The sequence below is a fragment of the Pelobates fuscus genome, chromosome 6 (assembly GCF_036172605.1).
Source record: "Pelobates fuscus isolate aPelFus1 chromosome 6, aPelFus1.pri, whole genome shotgun sequence".
Classification (NCBI taxonomy): Eukaryota; Metazoa; Chordata; class Amphibia; order Anura; family Pelobatidae; genus Pelobates; species Pelobates fuscus.
Genome location: NC_086322.1, coordinates 211,563,193 through 211,584,265, shown reverse-complemented (window position 1 = coordinate 211,584,265; position 21,073 = coordinate 211,563,193). Strand labels below are relative to the sequence as shown.

General features: G+C 40.4%; 1 protein-coding gene across 1 annotated transcript in view; it reads right to left on the bottom strand.

The window, feature by feature from the left end:
* FRAS1 (Fraser extracellular matrix complex subunit 1) overlaps positions 1–21,073 on the bottom strand; it is a 425,273-nt gene that overhangs the window by 87,458 nt on the left and 316,742 nt on the right. Inside the window, exons 34-36 of the mRNA XM_063458710.1 lie at positions 12,148–12,285; positions 10,471–10,503; positions 7,747–7,878 (exon numbers count right to left, since the gene is read on the bottom strand). Coding sequence (XP_063314780.1) covers positions 7,747–7,878; positions 10,471–10,503; positions 12,148–12,285 — 303 coding nt within the window. The remainder of the gene's footprint in view (positions 1–7,746; positions 7,879–10,470; positions 10,504–12,147; positions 12,286–21,073) is intronic.

Sequence of the window (21,073 nt, the reverse complement as noted above, 5' to 3'; positions counted from 1 at the left end):
TCGGTTAGTGAGATCTTGACTGATGGCCGATGGCTACGTTAGTTTTACGCCTCTGTGTCATTGTGTGTTTTGTCTTGCAATCGGGCTATAGTGAAGAAGCGGGGGGGGGGGGGGGGGGGGAGGTGGTTGGCCATACTGTAAATTTTTTTTTCAGTTTGCGTGGTGTGCCATATCTCTCACATCATTACCTTGTGTATATATCAAAACAAGGTAGAACATACAACAGAGAAACAAGAAAAAAAAACCAGAATAAAAGGCCATGCATATTTTTGGTTCAAACTCTACTGAAAGTAATCTGGGGACAAAGTTCAGTTCTGGCTAGCAGACAATGCCCTGTACACTGTGGGCTGAATACAGCCTCAGGTTGTGGAGGCTGTGTAGGCCTCTGAGAAGGGCTTCTGAGGGACAAAAGGGGTAACGCTGACTGGATCCCATCTATGCGCCGGTTTAGGTGCTGCTTGATGTGCTGTTTTGTGCAGCGAGTTGTGTGCATCTGCCTGTATGGACTTCCTCAGATCTGCCAGCATGTCTTTCAGCGTCTCAGCAGTCACTGGTGCCGTGTCAGGACCTCAGGGGACCACTTTAGGGCGACTTGTGGACAGCTTTTCAGCGTTGCCCATGCCCAGTGCAAGCTGAGGAATCAGAGTAGGAGTCTAGGTTGTCACCCATTTGGAGCCCAAACGCGCCATGTGCCTGGCAGAGCATTTCTCCGATATTCATGCCCAGTCTGGGCTTGTCGGGTCTCGGCTTTTTTGTTTTCCGACCCATTGTTATCCAGGGCCCTCGCTGTGGTAAGTTGAGATCGTGAATTGTGATTTATAGATCGATATAGTGCTGTAGTGCACGGAGCCTCTTACATGTGCGTCCATCTGCTCTCAGTGCTTAGCTCCTAAAAGTTATATTTTAATCAGTGAATATTTATCCCACATAATAATGAGTATAATATTCTACTGTATATACATGCAATTTCTTAAAACAATATACTAAAGATACTTTCTACAGCTACAGCTTTCTACAGCTTTCTACAGCCACACAAGCCCTCTAAACCAGAGCAAGGTTGCATAGCTCTGGAAAGTATATATTCAAGAAAATGAATCTGCACATTTAGATTGTTTTTAGATGCAAACTTGGAAGAGATATAAGGATTTCGGCTTGTCTACACCTCTTTCTTGAAATAGAGGGATTCCATTTGTCACCATGGCCCCAGAGGATTTACATTATGATGTGCCACAAATTCATATCTATCTTGTGAGTGCAATCTGAATTTAAGTTTTTCACATTGTCTATACTGGTGCACTATGTATGTGTCTCTCTTTCAGTGGCGTACACACAACCCATGGGGCCCCGGTGCGAAAACTGATCCGGGGCCCCCCCTCCCCCCGCACGAGCGCTTACTCTGCACAGGCTGGGGCCGCAACACATGGCAGCGGGCACCTGGTCGCAGTGCTGCGACCCGTGCGACCGCGGTATGTATGCCAGTGCATGCATAAACACATACACTTAAAGGACCACTACAGACACCCAGATCACATCAGCTCAATGAAGTGGTCTGGGTGCCAGGTCTCTCTAGTTTTAACCCTGCAGCTGAAAACATAGCAGTTTCAGAGAAACTGCTATGTTTCACTGAGGGTTAATCCAGCCTCTAGTGGCTGTCTCATTGACAGCCGCTAGAGGATTTTCTGCGATTCTCACTGTGAAAATCACAGTGAGAAGACGCTGAACGTCCATAGGAAAGCATTGAGTAATGCTTTCCTATGGGCGGTTTGAATGCGCGCGTGGCTCTTGCCACGCATGTGCATTCGGAGCTGAGAGGCGGATGGGGACGGAGAGATCCCCAGCGTTAAGGGAGTCCGACGCTGGAGAAAGGTAAGTGCTTAAGACACACACACACACTCTCATGAACAGATGCACACATTTACTGACAGACACACACTCAGTGACAGATGCACACAAACATACTCAGTAGCAGACACACACACTAACACACACACACACACTCACTCACACTAACACACACACTCACACAAACTCTAACACTAACACACTCACTATAACACTAACACACTCACTATAACACTAACACACTCACTATAACACTAACACACTCACTATAACACTAACACACTCACTATAACACTAACACACACTCTAACACTAACACACACTCTAACACTAACACACACTCACTAACACACACACTCACTAACACTAACACACTCACTAACACACACTCTCACTAACACTAACACACACACTCACTAACACTAACACACACTCACTATCACTAACACACACACTCACTAACACACACACTCACTAATACACACACTAACACTAACACACTCACTAACACTAACACACTCACTAACACTAACACACTCACTAACACACACACTCTAACACTAACACACACACACACTAACACACACACTCACTAACACACTCACTAACACACACACTCTAACACTAACACACACACTCACTAACACACACACTCTAACACTCACTAACACACACACTCTAACACTAACACACACACACTAACACACTCACTAACACACACACTCACTAACACCCACACACTCACTCACTAACACACTCACTAACACACACACACTAACACTAACACACACACACACCCACTAACACTGACACACTCTAACACTAACACTCACACTCACTAACACACTCACTAACACACACACACACACTAACACTAACACACACACTCACTAACACACACACTCACTAACACACACACTCACTAACACTCTAACACACACTCACTAACACACACACTCACTAACACTCTAACACTAACACACACACTCTAACACACACTCACTAACACACACTCACTAACACACACTCACTAACACACACACACTCTAACACTAACACACACACTCACTAACACTAACACACACACTCACTAACACACACACTCACTAACACACACACTCTAAGACTAACACACACACACACTCACTAACACACACACTAACACACACTCACTAACACTGACACACTCTTAACACTAACACACACACACTCACTAACACACACACTAACACACACACACACTCACTAACACACACACTCACTCTAACACTAACACACACACTCACTAACACACACACTCACTAACACACACACTCACTAACACACACACTCTAACACTAACACACACACACACTCACTAACACACACACTAACACACACTCACTAACACTGACACACTCTTAACACTAACACACACACACTCACACACACACACACACTCACTAACACACACACACGTTTTGTTGTTGTTTTTTTTTATTTAATCCCCCCAGCCTCCTTACCTGTGGGAGAGATGGGGGGATTCCCTGGGGTCCAGTGGTGTTGCTGGCCCTGCTGTCACCCGGCTGGCTGGCGGGCGCGCGAGGGAGCACTGTCCCCTGAGTGCTCCCTCTTCAGCTCCCTCGCGCGCCGCGTACTGATGCCGGAGCCGGAAGATGACGTCATCTTCCGGCTCCGGTTTCAGTGCGGTGCGCGAGGGAGCTGAAGAGGGAGCACCCAGGGGACAGTGCTCCCTCGCGCGCCCGACAGCCAGCCGGGTGACAGCAGGGCCAGCCTCTGGGGGCCCGGAGGTGGCCGGCTCCTGGGCCCCCCAGCAGAAGAGGCTGGCCCTGTGGGTACATACCTGGGTCACAGGGCGGCCGGGCCCCCTGGTGGGCCGGGCCCGGTCGCAGCCGCGACCCCTGCGACCCTGGTATGTACGCCACTGCTCTCTTTCCATCTCCTTTTAAGGGATAAAAGAGAAGAGGAGACAGTTCTTTTCATCTTTAAAGATATTTTATACGCCTGCAATCAAATACATTCTTGTGAGTGCAATTTAGCCACCAGTGCTATATTTGATTTTAAAATACTAATATTTTATATTTTTTATTTTTAAATTATATTTCTTATATGTTTATCAAGAAGACTGGAGGGGTCTTCTTACAATCTAAGCAATTGTTAAGGGTAATTTCTATTAATTATATTTTTACTACTTTTGGTGTGCACGTGTGTTATAAATATTTTTGTATTAAACTTGGAAGAGAGCCAAGTAACTAGTTTTGCAACAAAAACTGAGAATATGAGGACTCTGAAAAAGCTCAGGTCTCAACATGTTTTTGCTTATTTGTGCCATTACAAAGGGAACCATTCATGTATCAGACTGATCACACCTACACGGGCAGTCCAGAACCGATATGCTGGCAAGTTCCCTCTTCGAGAGATATACAGAAACCCTGAGCGATCATTTCAGCCTCCTTTGGGCCTCGTCAGTGAGGTGTGTAGCCGATATGCCTCTAGAGGAAGTCCAGACGGATACAGAACAAAACCCGTTAAATAGTGAAGATCCCCTGGCGGTCGCCTTATTCACAGCAAAAAAAAAAAAAAAAAGACACTGGAGCCTTGAAGAGTCACGACCCGTGGGGTACCAGGACTTTGCTGGACTTTGTTGATAATGGTGTGGCAGTGGGCCAATGCAATGCAACAAAAATTGAGAATATGAGGCCCAAAGAAGACCGAAACGATCGCCTGGCGTTGCTATATCTCTCGTGCACAGAGAACTTGCTGGTATTTCTGTTCTGGACTGCCTTTATGGGGGGGGATCAGTCTGATGCACAAATGGTATAGGTTCTCTTTGTAATGGCACAAATGAGAAAAAACATTTTTGAGACCTGAGCGGGGACTAACCGAAGGGCAAGCTACTGAATTTCTCTAAGCTTTTTGTAATAATCTAATACAATTTCTAATAGTCTCTATTTTGCTGCAATGCGTTTGTTTGGGCTCTACCTAAGCTAAAAGGGTAATCCTAACGTGGACCACATGCTCAGTTGCTGAGTTTTTCCTAAGCATTTGCCTGTTCTCATAGTTCTCTTATTCTTTGTTGTTGAAATGCATTTACTTGGGCTCTTCCTTCCTCCAACCAGTGCCTGTCTTTGAGGCCAATAAGCGGACACAGACATGGACCGGTGAATGATGTGACGTAACAGCTAACCAAAAATGAACTCACAGAAGAAGTTATGTGAAATAAATCTTTTACAGGAGATATACAAATGGATGTTCTTGAATTAGTTAAATCACATCACAATTCAAGGATTGTAAAAAGTAGTGGACCTCAGAGGGTTACAAATATTGATATAAAATGCTGAAAAGGAAGGTGAAGAGTGTGACTGAAGCAGAGGAGATAAATGAGAGAGGTAATGAAAAGAGATATAAAAAAGCAACTGTAAAGAGAAGAGACATAAAGAAAGCTGAGTGGAAGGAGACAAGATAAACATAAAGGCCTGGGAGGTAAGCGATAAAAGAAATCAAGACTGCGGTTACAAAAAGAAAAGTAAAGGCTACCAGGAAGACCACTTCATCTACATTAAGTTCAGAAAGTGTGTGCAGTGCCCCTTTTATTTTAACCCTGCAATAAAAAACATTGACATTTCCTGACGGGCGTTTTCGCTGCAACAGTTGAGTTTGACTTGAGATGTGATGTTTTACTTGCATGGTAACATTGAACATCATCAAATGCTGCTCATGGGTAAGTGTCGGATACAGTGCTTCCAAATGGACAAGTGCTGCACTCAGGGCACATGTCCTTCTTGTCCCCAATGCTTCTCTATGAGATGTATTGGATTTAATAAGAAGGCAATTAAGTGTCGCCTGACAAATGAAGGACAGCAGCACTGAGTGAGTCCGGGCACTGGGAAAAAGTGAAGTAAGATGCTTTTTCCCCTATTTTTGATTGCAGTTGAGTGGGCTAAATCTAAATAGGGACTAGAACACAATAGCGTTCTCAAAGAACCAAGCATGGGTTTTGAAGTCTGATAGTCTAAATATGTGAGCTAGGTTCTCTTAGCAAAAGAAAAAACAACAATTTCCATATACTTCAATAGAGGAATTGCTATCCAGTAAGAAGAGTAACCCCTACTCTGCTAAAAGAAACCAGGCTTTTTTTTAAAATTGAGAGATTTATAGGTGAGAGAAACGCTGATGTTATTTTAGCGGGTAGGATAATTCTTTATTTGTAATCTCTGCAGAGAGACCGCTATGGTCCAGTCTAGCAGTGCTGGATTAAAGGTGTCCATCAGGATTATCACTAAAGTGAGAATTCTAAGTATTTCAAACCCATGATAAAAATTTCCCAACTGGAAACAGTCTATTAGTCAGCCATACTTCCAGTTTGTCTACTTTGGTCCTAAATTTGAAATTCACTTTAAGTGAATTCTGACTGCAAGACTTTAAGCCATATTATATAATATTTTTAAACCTCCTGCATAGCTGCGATTTTTACTCTTTATTACTAGTTGATTACGTGATTTATACCCCATATTTTTGCAGAATATTAGAAATGTGAAACTTATTAAAGATAGGTAGTTTTATTACCCAAGAGAGTGAACAGGAATGAACAAAGGGCCTTATTGCTCTCATTGCCTTTGAGAAAGAAAACAAGTAAATAAATCCCACTTAAGGTATTTGAAGCTTATTCTAGTCAAAAATAACGTGACCCACAGTTATAAATAAATCAAATGGGCACCACAGCTTGTGAACTTTGTGTAGTGGCTGTTTTAACAGTTTACATGTCCAGCTGCTGTTCTGTACTTGGCAGCTACGATTGATGGTGTGCAGTAGCCGTAATGAAAAAGAAACCGTTATGGCTCTTGCACAGCCTGGGGATAGTCTGCAGGTGTTTGGAGACCTTTCCCTCTCCTCTCTCCAGTCGTCCTGATGCGACCCGCGGTGACTCTGCCCCTTTTATGATGTGACATGTGTGCGCGCCGATGTCAAGATGTCAATTCGAACATTTTTGGGGCGTGGCTATAGAATTAAAGTGCCAGATTAAAAATAGTTTTCTAGGGCTCAGGTCCTTGACCTGTTGTGGTTCTATTTTGATTTCCAATAGTGCATTATAATCCTCTCATTGTATTTATGGTTTTGATCTTGGCATTTACTGACGTTTCTTCTTTCTATACTCCTTGACTCGGCTATTGTACCTCTCTATTCCTTATTTCTGCATTCCCTTAATTCTGACTTGTCCCTGACTAGTCTCTGTCTTTTTACACATCAAGCTCGACCACTCTAAGGTCCGGTATATGTTTATATTTGATTTTACACTCTGGGTGTAAAAATGGTGTATCAGTATTCCTGACAGGAATCCTGACAGGAACCTATAGTAAAAAGTGATGTAAAAAACAATGATGGAATCCATGCATTACTTGTATGCAGGGAACGTTACTATGCTAGTTTAAACTTTAACATGTTCAATTTTCTTATACTACAGTATAATTGCTTTCGTATAGACTGTTTGAATGCGTGCGCGGCTCTGACCGCGCATTCGCATTCGGCGCTGAAGTCAGCTGAGGGAGGAGAGTGTTTAACCCCTTCAGCCCAGTGGGAGTGGGACTTTGAGGGTGGGGGGGACCTAAAGACCCTATAGTGCCAGGAAAACATTTTTTTTTCCTGGCACTATAGTGCTCCTTTAACCCCTTAAGGACACATGACATGTGTGACACGTCATGATTCCCTTTTATTCCAGAAGTTTGGACCTTAAGGGGTTAAGTTAAATATGGCTCTTTGAGAACTGTGTATTAATTTGTATGAGGATGTCAGACTTATTAGAGGCTTCTAGGTTTCTAAATTATATGGGTGGATGCTCCACCATTATCAGATCAAAACATTAATTTCTGAGTGCATCCAATTAAAATACAAAAAGCTGTTTCTAACCAATGAAAGCTCGTCCTCCTTGGGTGACTTCAAGAAACGGGGATGCGATCTGGAACTCAGGAGGCTGCTGCTCAGAGGAAAGCAAATGGATCGTGAATGGCATCTCAGCTGTAGTGAATTCACCATCTGAAACTGAAAGGAAGCCAACAGGATATGGTACATATCAGAGGGATCAGAAAGAACAGAACTTGTATATCACTGATTTAAGTCCATTAACTTAGGGTATGGCACAACTTCAAAATGAAATTTACTGCACTCATCCTCTCAATTCTTATTTGCAGTTATAATAGAACAAATGAAGCACACTATCAATAGAATAGGCAAATCTAGTAAAACAGTTTATTGGAATAACAAACAATAATAACACCAGAAGAAGTTTAAAAAATGCATAAAAAAGACAATGAGTTTGTCCATGACAGGTAGCGTATCTTGTGGAAGAACATGCTCTGTACTTCTGATGAATCACTGTGCTCATATACAAACTGTTTCAGAAAACATTTCCAGAGATAAAATGGTCTATAATGCTTCTCCAGGCTAAATGTCATCTTTCATTGCAAAACAAGTTATTTTAGTGTTTTGGATCTCGTCAAATCTATAATATTGGAGAAAAGTATGTGACCTGCATTTACATTTTATTTGACATTATAGCTGAGAATCAAGTGTTCCTTGAATTAGAACTGTGAACAGCATGGTGATTAACAAATTCACTGAGTGCTCATCACTTAATGTTATGTTAAAATACACATGGCTCTGTTTTAGCTAAATACATATACCCAGCCCTGATACTAAACAAAGCCTTAAGCTAGGAGATGGAGGTGAACTAGATAACATATACCTAACATGGCAATATAGAGGAAAATAGGTCAGACTAATACGGTAGCTCTTACTACATACTGTAGTTGTGAATGAATTCAGAGACAGAACCCAAGCCACAAACTGGGCTACATTAAAGGCACTTAGCTGGGACAGACAACCTTAATGCCCCTGAGCTCCAGGCAAAGAGATGGTGTTGAGCATGATTTGTTATAAATATTGATGCATTAAAGCAGATATTGCCTGCCTTGTTTTCGTACTCACCCACATATATGGTGAACATAATCTAGAAATATTCTTACTCTGACTATTAGGTTTATGTAATCTAGCTCAATTCCATTTGCCTGTCCCTAGGCACTGACTCGAGTCTCTCCTCTCTCCTCATATGATTGATTCATGAATAATTTACCATTACCGGATAATTATCTATTACATTTACCCTGGTTTGTTTGTTGTATCAGTATTTTACTTGTTCCATATTGATTGTTAATTTTATTATAAAAATGTTAAATCTTTCAATAAAAACTACTTAAAAAAAAAAAAAAAAAAAAAGAAAGAAAGAAATGACAGTGGGAGATCCAAAAAAAAAGCTTCCAAAATGAGAACTGTTTCTCACAGCTAACTCTAGCGTTTATAGCTCACCTAATTTGAAGGGTTACTCTAACCAACATGGCCACTTCTGCTTTTAGAAGTGGTCATGGTGTTAGAAATCTGTATGTAAAGTGGTTTTGCTCAAAATGGTTCTCATACAGAGATATTTGCACTGTTGTGTCGGACTTTAGTTGCCAAGAAATCTAATATCAATTCTGTGCAAAAAAATTCTAACGGCTATGTCTTACGGACCCAGCTCACTGACAACAGACATAATGCGCTTCTCTATTGCAGGCAGCACACTTGCAAGGGGAAAATTCATTTTTTTGTTTTGTTTTTTATAACAAATTCCCTCCCTCTGTCCACCCACTCCGGATTAGAAAGCATGAATGCATTCTAAGCCGGTAAAACGGTGCATTCAAATGCTTCACTATGACAAACATATGATTGGACGACAGAGAGAGAGAGGCTGTGACATTGGACAAGGTGTAGAATCCAGCGAGGGGAACTGGATTCCTGGTAAATTTACAGTTTACCTAACAGGATTTTACAGGGGGATCTTATGAAAAATTCAGGACATTCTTAACTAAAAAATATTCTTTCTCTGGACAAATCAGATGATTAAGTTTGCTGATAGATAGAATTTTAACAAAATATCTGCTAATTGTTTTATAACTATTACAGATAAGAGGAGGACCTACTGTTGAGTTTATTTGGGTAATACGTCGTTTGAGATTCATGAATCTCCACTATGTTTAACTAAAACATACTCTCAAAATAAGGGTTAATGTACATATTTTATAAAATAAATTGTATTAGATGAAGCTTTAAAGGAAAACTGTCACTTGAAAGGATTTTTAATATTATGTTTACGAATTCCATTATTTAAAAATATTTGATATAAATAAAAAACAAAACAAAGCAGCCCATTAAAAAGGTTAATACAAGTTCTAGGAGATTTTAATTGTATTATTCAATGGTGTACATTCCAGAGATTGCGACGTTCCCCCTTTAGGTGTTTACAATAACATCCTATACAAGTAAGGGCAGGCTTCTAAATCCTTCAACCCCCAACGCGAGGAGAACATAGCTGAGGCAGGTGAAAATAGATTTTTTTAAAAATGGATATTTATGAATTGATGTAGCCATGATCTTCAGAAGTAGCTGGGGAAGTACAAATTAGCTACACCTTCATTGGACTATACACCATGATGGTTGTTGCTGTCTTCACTAAGTGTACTCCAACTAGAGCAACTAATAATGCCCATTATATAATAAAATATTATTTACAATATCAATATATATATATATAGCTATTACCTGTAAAGAAGAAGCTCACAGATTCTGGCAGACCTGAATACAAAACAAAGAGATTGCATATGACAACAGCATAAAACAAAAACCAATTGCTGATATTTAAGTGTTATCTAAATTGCATGAAAACTAGTAATACATGCAGTACATTATTAATTTTTATATAAAAGCAGTAAATACGGGACAATGTTCTAATTGTGGATCTAACAGCATGAACATTCCATTGGTTCCCATGGTGATAGCTCCATTTTTAGAATTTATAACTACGGTATATTCGGTTGATATAAATAAATCAAATTGGGTGTTATTAACTAAACATCAAATTCTACAAGTTGTACCAGCCTTTGACATAATTTCATATTAGTACAGCTGGACTGGCCTAAAGTCACTTTCTCAATGACAATTCATGGAACACTTTAAAGGCATTCAAGTACTACATCTTGCTTGCTGTGTGAAGAGGGTATCCATTTTCTTATTAAACTTTACACTTTTATAAATTAACTTTGTTACACCTCCCCAACTGTAAGTCAGATATCTTCTCTTACTTACCTATATTCTGATTCACTAGCTGAGATCTTGGTATTTAGTTTTTTCATAAAAATTAAGAATTGTTGAAAAGAAACAAGGTCAACATGTAGCTTATATTATTTACCTGTGGTGAGAGTCAGAGGCTCCTTTCGGATTAATGGGAGTCCAAAGGACCATCACTTATCTTATTAATTCAATCCCACCAACTAACAGCAGACTGGAAAGGACTTTCCAGTTCTGTGCTCATCATTAAACTATACCCCAACACACATGCAGTGGTTAAATGGTAATAAACAATCATTGGTCCCCTTTTATTCCTGGTTAGAAGGATGATGCTCTTTGATAGTTGACTTTGGTAATAAAGCTTTTACTGCCTGGAATCTGGTCATCCTACTAACCAGAAGTAAAAGGGGGCTGATGATTGGTTATCACCATTTATGAGCTGTATGTGTGTTGGGGTTTTGGTTAATAATGAGCACGGAACAGGAAAGTCCTCCCCCCTCTTTGCTTCCAGCATGCTTTGAGTTGGTGAAGTTGGATTAAATTCAATGCATTAATTGTCTGCTCTTTGACAGCTGAATTTGCTAAAAAAAAAAAAAAAAAAAAAGCTAAACTGTATTGAAAAGAAAACCTGGAACACCACGTTCAGTTATGTGATTCTTCTGCCATCACTATTAGACCAACAATATTTTACCCGTGGTCTTAGTCAAGTAAAAAATTATGCTGTGATAATGGTGATTGTGGAATAGAGAGTCACAATATCTTGCAAAAATATACTGTTTTGGAGTTTAGAACCAATACTGCTAAAATGTCTGCTAATTTGGACCTAGAAAGGGAACATAACTGAGTAACCACGAGAGCTGAGTGTACATTCCTAATAATTAGCAAATTATTCTAAGTTGGCTGTCAAAAACATCATGAGGGGTATCTGGATCATCTCAAGTCTAATCTTTTACCCTCACTAGGTAATTGTGGACAGCATTCTATGGACTGGCTTTAAACTGTCATATTTTCTCTAAACAATGCCTATCAGAAGTCAGTGGAATGTCAAGATTTAATGGTTAGACACTGCCTATTTTTACAACAAAGATATAATTGATGCATAGTGCATTTTTTTTGCCCCCGGAAAACAAAACAAAAAAGAAGATTCCTCACCTGTGAAGGAATAGTCCACAATGTCACTCAGACGTGGGGATGCTCTTGGGGGACGATACGCAATATTCCCCTGGTTAATATCTGCCTGAGTGAAGTGCCTTACAAAGGTCAGAGGCTTTTCCTTGTGTTCCAGGATACCTGGAAACAAACAGAGCGATAACTCACTTACAGATGGGAGTAATAATATAGATGTTAAAAAGTAAATGCACAAATGTAGCTGCTTAGTGACTTTAAAAAAAAATAATTCTCATAAACAGAATTATAAAGAACACAAATACCAAAATTACTATTATATATTTATTAAACATAAAGACTTCACAATCAGTAAACTTCAGGACCAATCTAAATATATACATATGGAACAATAAAACATTGTTTGCAGGAACAACTACAGTCCATCAAGTATATTAGAGAACATGTCCCTGTATATCAACTTTTAACTCAAAACATCATATCAGGGGTTCCCAACCCAGTCCTCAAGTACCCCCTACCAGTCCAGGATTTAGAGATTACCCTGTTATGTCTAAAGTTTTTTTTTTTCTTCTTCTTCTTAAATCACATTAGACACAACAGGGTAATCCCTAAATTCTGGACTGCTTGGGGGTACTTGAGGACTGGGTTGGGGACCACTGTCATATATTAAACCTAGGGCTCTAATAGAGCAAAAATTAAGTTTCTCCGTAGTTATGTTCCCTTCAATGGATACTACTAAAACGATCTACCAATAGTGACTGAATGGCTGGGGCTTGTGTGAGGAATACCCAGGCTCCCAAGATCATACAAAAATACACAATCCAGCCCACCGTTTAATTATTAATCAATGATTTCAAATCTCACAGATTGTAATTGTTATTTAAAAACACCTCACCTAGGGAAAAAATAATGGCGGTTTAGTTACATTATATGATCTTATATTGCATAAGCCTGCCACAACGTCAATGTACCCTATTCTTGGCAGCTCCTACTCTAGCAGCCTAATGCCTGCCCTTAGGAGAACAATCCGCATGTTATTTTAAAAAAAGAAGGAATTTTTTGTCCTAGCTTGTTGCAAAATTGTGCTTCAAACTGGGTTTTTTTTTTTGCCTTTTGGATCAACAGCAAAAAACAAATGTGAGGAAGGCTGAACTTGATGGACGCAAGTCTCTTTTCAGCTATGTAACTATGTAACTATTTAACTAGCCCAATGGATTAGTAGTATGTCTGGAAGAAGAAGAGTGAAAACATAAGCTGTAAAGAACACTCTGCCTACAGAAGTATCAGGAAATCCTAGGCGAAAATGTCATGATGTCTGTGTGAAAGCTGAAGCTTAGGCATCACAGGATCTTCCAACAAGACAATGATCTCAAGCATTCCTCACATTCCACCAAGGCTTGGTTGCAGGAGAAGTCTTGGAAAATTCTACAGTGGCCATCACAGTCATCTGAGCAATGGGCTAAGATTCTTCAGGAACACTGTCAGAAGCTGGTGTCTGGCTATGCATCTCGTTTGCAGCAGGTAATAATCGCAAATGGGTGATCTACTAACTCCTAAAATGCTTACCATGAAGGGGTTGAATCATTTGAATCATTTTGAGATTGGAGAAGTCATTATAAGTTGCACTTTCAGTTGCCACTTAAAGCATTTTTTGTGTTGAGCTTTTTCAATTGCTTTTGTTTGCTTTATTTATTTATTTTGACAATAAATCTGATTTTCAGGTTGCAGAATTTTGCTTACAACTGTAGCTATACACACAATATATATATGTATATATAAATACATATATATATATATATATATAAAAGAAACCAAGAGGGCTGCACTCACCTAAACATGCATACATTATAGGGTGCTGCTGGGGCCAAAATATACAAAATACAGAATCCAGCATTTAGTTAATAAGCGAGTGCGCTGGATTCTGTATATATATATATATATATATATATATATATATATATATATATATATATATATATATATGGAACATGGGGGGGTGGTTGCACTCACCTGAACATGCTTAAATGGGGTGCTGCTGGGGGCCATATTATACAATACACAAGATCCAGCGCACTCTCCTATCTACTAAACAGCAACTTCAATGTTGACAGATTTGATTAATTTTTAAAAGGTTTTGTTTAAAAACACCTTATCTAGGCAAAAAATAATGGGGATCCCCATTATTCCCCATTAATGGGGATCCCCATTATTTTTTGCCTAGATAAGGTGTTTTTAAACAAAACCTTTTAAAAATTAATCAAATCTGTCAACATTGAAGTTGCTGTTTAGTAGATAGGAGAGTGCGCTGGATCTTGTGTATTGTATAATATGGCCCCCAGCAGCACCCCATTTAAGCATGTTCAGGTGAGTGCAACCACCCCCCCATGTTCCATATATATATATTTGGGAGTCTAGCCAACTCCTTGGTTTTGCACCCCTCCCTGTCACAGGTGCCTCATCTCAGGTCCCTATTTAGTCTTGTACTGCAGAGAGCCTCAGATGGAATTTGTTCCCCAAGTAAGTGGGTTAATCTCATAAGAGCAGACATTAGACTGTGAGAGTAGGACCTGCCAAAGATGGGTTACATTGACGTTGTGGCAGGCTTATGCAATGTATGATCATATAATGTAACTAAATCCCCATTATTTTTTGCCTAGATAAGGTGTTTTTAAACAAAACCTTTTAAAAATTAATCAAATCTGTCAACATTGAAGTTGCTGTTTAGTAGATAGGAGAGTGCGCTGGATCTTGTGTATTGTATATATATATATGAAATATAGGATGCAGACAGTTTTTTTTACCCTAAATTGAATGCCTAATATGAATTCAAATTATGATAGTAAGCCTCTATAGAGTCTATAGACTGATGATTAAAAAAACAAAAACACTCCATTGAATAAGGCATATGAAAACTAAGCTTGCAATAGCTGCAAACCTAGTATCTGCAGCTACAGCAAGACCATCCCTCCTTCGCTGGCACAGATGAGAATGTGATCAATGACAGGTTTTTCATTGATAAGTCTTGCAGAACAACTACTAGCCAGAGCTGTATTACAGTTCATGGAGACGTCTTTGCAATGTAAACTTACATTCATTGTATATTAACCTTGGAATTGTAGTAGGGAAGACAAGCATGTTGCTCCCACAGTGACATTTCTGATATCCAAAGACAATCTATTAACCACTGTTTGCCAATGATATTTGACTAATATTTACTATAGGTTTCCAAGAATCAAAGCTAAGCAAATGTAGCACAGTAAAATAAAACCAATGTAAGGTGAAACCTTTTTTCACATGGTTATCTTCAATAATGAATATGTTTGAAAATTACTTTTTCGATGACTGAACTTCCAACTGCAACAACAAATATGTAAAATGATTGAGATTTTATGCAGCACAGCGTCTAAAACATTCCAGTTTTCCAGTATTGTTTTTTTTTGTTAATATACACCACATGTAACTTGTTTCACACAGAGTTTTCAAACAAAACAAATCAATTTAAAATCCAATTTTGCTTTAGTTATTGCGTACTCTAAAGCAGTAATGTGTAAACTGAATTTAATTTTGCAGCTGTCAACGGCTTAGCCAATGAACTCCCACCTGAGAATTACCTCCTCAACTACTGCTTTTGTAGAAGATTAATAAACATGCAGCCGTGCATGTATATTGATGCAGTCAAGGCATATGCCAAACTAGCTCTTCACATTGAGATTATTATAATAATAAAAAAAGTTTTTTTAAAAGTACACACAGGAAAATGGCTGGTTTTTGGTTTTGAGGTATGGTAACATTAAATAACATACCGTATATGGAATAATGCGATTCCATAAACAGATTAAAGGAGGAACACTCCAAACACCATAACCACTAAAGCCTGCAGCATAGCTCCCACAGTAAGATGTCAGTTTGACAACCTTCCCAGGGTCACCCAGGCATCTGCACCATATCCAGTCTTCTTCACCAGGTATAGAAGAGAGCTGGCCTGGGAATTTTTATTTGTTTAATTTTTTATTTTGTGGTGACAGAAAGCATGAACAGGGCTTGTGCAAAAGCCGTCTTGGAATACAGTTTCATTATCTATGAGTAGAGAATGGAAGGTTGATTAGTTTGTTACATATATTATGCTTGCGGTTAGTGTGGAGTTTCCGTTGCCGTCTGTCAATGGTTTCCGGTGTTTTGGAGGGGTTGAATGGGGTAGGGGGGTTTGTAAAGAAAGCTGTCACTATGTGCCTTGAAAGGCATGTGTGCCTTGTATCTGTTTGGCTGGTGCCTCAGGTGGGTGGGTGAGGTTGGATGTAGGGTTACGGTGTAGACCCTTTGCGTGTGTGTGCGCCATCTCTTGCGTTTAACTTGCAGTTTTGAAGTGTCTTGTGTTTCATCGGGCGGGGGAGTTGTTGGGACTACGTCTATGTGTGTCCGGCGTGTGGGTTCCCAGTGGGGGTGGGTTTTTGTGTCTCTGGTCCTGTCTGGGGTCGTCGTTTACGGTCTTTCAATGTGAGGCCACTTTGGGTTTGTTCGGTTTGGATGTGTCTGTCAGGGGGATTGGGGGTAGAGAGAAAGAGGGAGGAGAAAAAAAAGACAGAGAGGAGGCCCTCCTTGAGGGGGAGAGGGGGCTGTTTTGGAGATGGGGAGGCGGTGGTGGGTGGTGCGTAGGGGAGAGGGTGAAGGAGGGGGGCCCGTTCGGGCAGCGATGGTTGGCCTCATAGGAGTCTATGGTGCCAGTGCAGTTCTTGCTAGCCATGGGTCCCATATTTTGTGGTAAGATTTTGTGGTGTCATGGATTAAGGCTAACAATTTGTCCATTTCAATTGTTTCTATTTTTCGTAGTACTTCCAGTGTGGAAGGGGCAATGTTGCTTCCCCTCTAGTGTCTCGGCAGGAATGTGGATCGGTAGGGCTTCTGTTTTGCTGAGGTTTAGTTTGTAGCCCGATACTCTGGCGTAGTCGTCTAGAAGGGTGGCCTGGGGATTTTTTAATTACAGCAACCCAGTGAGAAAGTGTGGGGCCAGAGAGGGGGTGTTTTGGCACCACCAATAACAAGCACACTCCATCTGAAAATGAGCATGTTGGTTAAATGCTCTTCCAGGGCAAATCATGCACAGAACCCAGATGAACAGCTCTTGCATGAGAAAAGGCCTTGTGTTTATTCTGCAAAGCACAAGCAAATTTAATGACACAGTTGTGCTGTGCTTGCTTGTAACTGGTCTCTGGTGTCTCCATAAGTGACATACAAGAAGACAAAAGGGCACGGAAAGCATATTGTGCATGTGTTTGGAGGCTGCTAGTGGGATTGTGTGTGTGTAGAGTGAGCTGATTGCGGTTATGGTGTTTTGTGTAAAAAGGTTGGTTTCAGTTGTGTTGTGTTTGTTGTGTAAAGTTGTGGCTAAGGGCTCTAGAGAGTGAGAGTGTGTGTATAGGGAGCATAGTGTGTAAAGGGGATGTAGGTAGAGTGTGCATAGGGGCTGTTGTGTATGCGTGTATAGGTGAAACAGTGTATGTGTAGGGGCTGTAAAGAGTTTGTATTTAGGGAATTTAGTGTGTGTTTGCGTACGGTGGATCTAGTGTGTGAATAGGGGATCAAGAGTGTGTATGTCAGGAACGTAGTGTGTGTGTATATAGGATCCAGAGTGTCTGTATAGGATCTAGTGTGTGTGCGCATAGGGGATCCAGAGTGTGTGTAGAGGATCTAGTGTGTGTGTAGGGGATTTAGAGTGTGTATGTCAGGAATGTAAGGTGTGTAGAGGATCTAGTGTGTTTGTATAGGATCCAGAGTGTGTATATGGTATTTAATGTGTGTTTGTGCAGAGGATCCAGAGTGTGTGCAGAAGATCTAGTGTGTGTTTGTGCAGAGAACACAGAGTGTATGTAGAGGGATTCAGAGTGTGCATTATAGATGTAGTGTGTGTGTCTGAAATGTAGTGTGTGGAGTGTTTGTATAACGATTGTAATGTCTGTAGGGGATCTAGCGAGTGGTGCAGTGTGTGTTTGAGGGGTTCAATGTGTGTGTGCTGGGTGCAATTTGTTTGTCATGGGCGCAGTGTGTGTTTGAGGGGTGCAATGTATGTGAGGGGTTCAGTGTGTGTGTGTCACAGGTGCAGTGTGTGGGTGTGTGAGGAGTGCAATCTGTATGTGTGTGTGAGGGGTGCAGTTTGTAGATGTGTGTGTGTGTGTAAAGGGTACAATGTGTGTGCAAGGTGTGCAGTGTGTGTAGGGGGAGTGGGGGGAGGGAGCAATGTAAATGTATATATCTGTCACGTCTCCCGGCTCTTTCTTCGGCGTGGCTGCACATAAAGCAGCCACCCCGACGGAAATGTTTTATACTTACCCAGGTCGCAGCAGATCGCTGCCCGATTCCCTCCCGCTCCTGTCCACAGCAAGTGCGGTGTTCTTAGGGCCGCCGGCCGCTGCAGTTCCAGTTTAAATAGGAAACTTACTAGTGCCCATAACAAAGATGGCGCCAACATGCATGCAACCTCACGTCATTGACACGCACGCACGTTTTGGGGTCAGAGGCCAGATACAACCAATTACAACCTCAAGCGGGTTATTTAATACCAAAACGTGTGAGTCAATGCCCTGTCGTGGTTTCCACTAGTTGGTTGTCAGAGAATGCATTCTTGTTCTAGTTCTTAGTGAAAAAGATGACTTCTGCAAGTAGTGGCTGTCCAAAACTGGGCTAGTCCACTAAACCTGTAGAAAGTCACACCTAGACGACACTCCAGAGGTGTCTCGGGGCATAACCCCTAAATGTTTAAACCACAGTAAGATCCTCAAGTTGCTGGATGAAAAAAAAAAAAACAGAAACACAAGTATCAGTTAGACTGTTAAAGACTTGCTAGATTTGTAGCCAGTTGCACTGATAACAAATGAGTGCTGGCTAAATGATAAATGCACCTATCGTAGTGTGCAAATAGTCAGTTCAACATAATGTTAACCCCCTATAGTACATAAGGGTTTATAAAAAGCCCCATTTAAACTAGGTATACAAAATGACAGGAGGAAGAAAAATAAATAAGGTGTTAGAATAGAAAAGTGCTAATGTGCAGAACCATACTTAGGGTGTTGGTTACCTGCACATAGTGATACAGTGCCCTATAAGTAAAAAAAACCAAAACGTGTGTAAGTGAAGGAATAACCCCAAGGCTCTAGGTTATTCTCTTTTATTTTATAACATGTCTCAGACTTGGACCATACTGATTGAATTAAAGTCCAGAGTCTGAGTATAGTAGATGTATTGAAGAGTCCCCAAGACAGGAGGTTAGCCATTTGGCTTGATTTATTCTTTATCCATTTATGACCATTTATTGTTTGAGACCTATTGTACCTTAATTACCTTATCATTTATTTACTCATATTATTTTTCCAGCTGATACTTGGGTTTCTGTTTTTTTTATCCAGCAAATTGTTCTAGTTCTTTTTGGTATTTGACTTTGGCTTGTATTTTAACTTTGGCTTGCTTCCTCGTATCTCTTTCTGTGTCCCTGACCTCCGCTAGTATTTTGACCATTCTTTATTACGTTAAAGGATCACTATAGGGTCAGGAACACAAACATGTATTCCTGACCCTTTAGTGGCTTGCCCCCCCCCCCCCCCCCATTAACCCCCTATAAAAGTTCAAAACTCACCTTATTTCCAGTGCCGCATGGGTCCGCCGGCGCTGGCTCAGCCCCCTTTGTGACATCATCACATAGGAAAAGCATTGGATTGGCTAAAATCGGCAAGGGGCAGGGCCAAATGCCATTTTAGCCAATCAGGACCCCCTCATAGAGATGCATTGAATCAATGCATCTCTATGAGAAAAGTTCAGCGTCTCCATGCAGAGTTAGGGACGCCTAACGGCAGGGCTGCTTACTGTGCAGCACTGAGCCAGGAAGCCCCTCCAGTGGCCATCTAAGGAGTGGCCACTTGGAGGTGTCCCTAGAGGCAATGTAAACACTGCCATTTCTCTGAAAAGGCAGTGTTTACCTGAAAATGCCTGAAGGGAGCTATTATACTCATCAGAACAACTACATTAAGCTTTAGTTGTTCTGGTGACTATAGTGTGCCTTTAGGTCTGGCCATTCTAAGGCCCGGTATATGTTGCCCTTGTTCATTGTGTGTTACATAGGTCTGCGTGGGTCATATAGTAATTGTGACAATATCAAAACAAAAACTATAAAGGCTCTCGCTACAATGATGCTCATATATATATGTCATAATACTGCCTGAGATTAGTTAAAAAGGTGGAAGGTACCCCTTGGACGTCTAACATCCACTCTCAAGCAGAAACGCAATATGTATGTCCTGGTCTACCAGAGATCATGGTCCCCAGATTGCATGGAGGTAATCTGTGCTATATTACCCATTTATTACAGAAGATTATTCCATGAATTACATTATTATCCATGCTGTAGGTCAATGTAAAATTTTAACTATTCACCTAAATTATATATATGTTACATTGATACGCACACAGACACATATACTTCTGTACAGTATATACACTTCACAAGCCAAACGCTATATAAAGTTTCCCCAGAAAAAGGAACTCTGAAAAACTGGTTTTCCACAATTTTCACCAAAGTCACCCAGGATGGCATGTACAATGTGCAAATAGGCACAGACAAAGGTATGTGATATTTAAGCCAAAATTGGCATATATTCACTTTATAGTGATTTGCTGTCTCACCACACAAAATCTTACCAAATCCTGACAGAATCTATGTTTCTTGGAATTAAAAGTCTTAGTTGGGTTGAGCATTTGGTCTACTTTCTAAGCAGCAGTCTTATATAGAACAGGAAGTCAAGAGTCATAGGATAAATGCTTTCCCCAAACAACTGATATTTAGTAAAGTGATTTACTGTCTATGATCATACAAAAAACAAAACATACATAATAAATACCGGACTTTATCATTGTATACTGTTGTATTCTCTATTCCTTACTTGTGAATTCAAAAAATCTTTTATTAGAA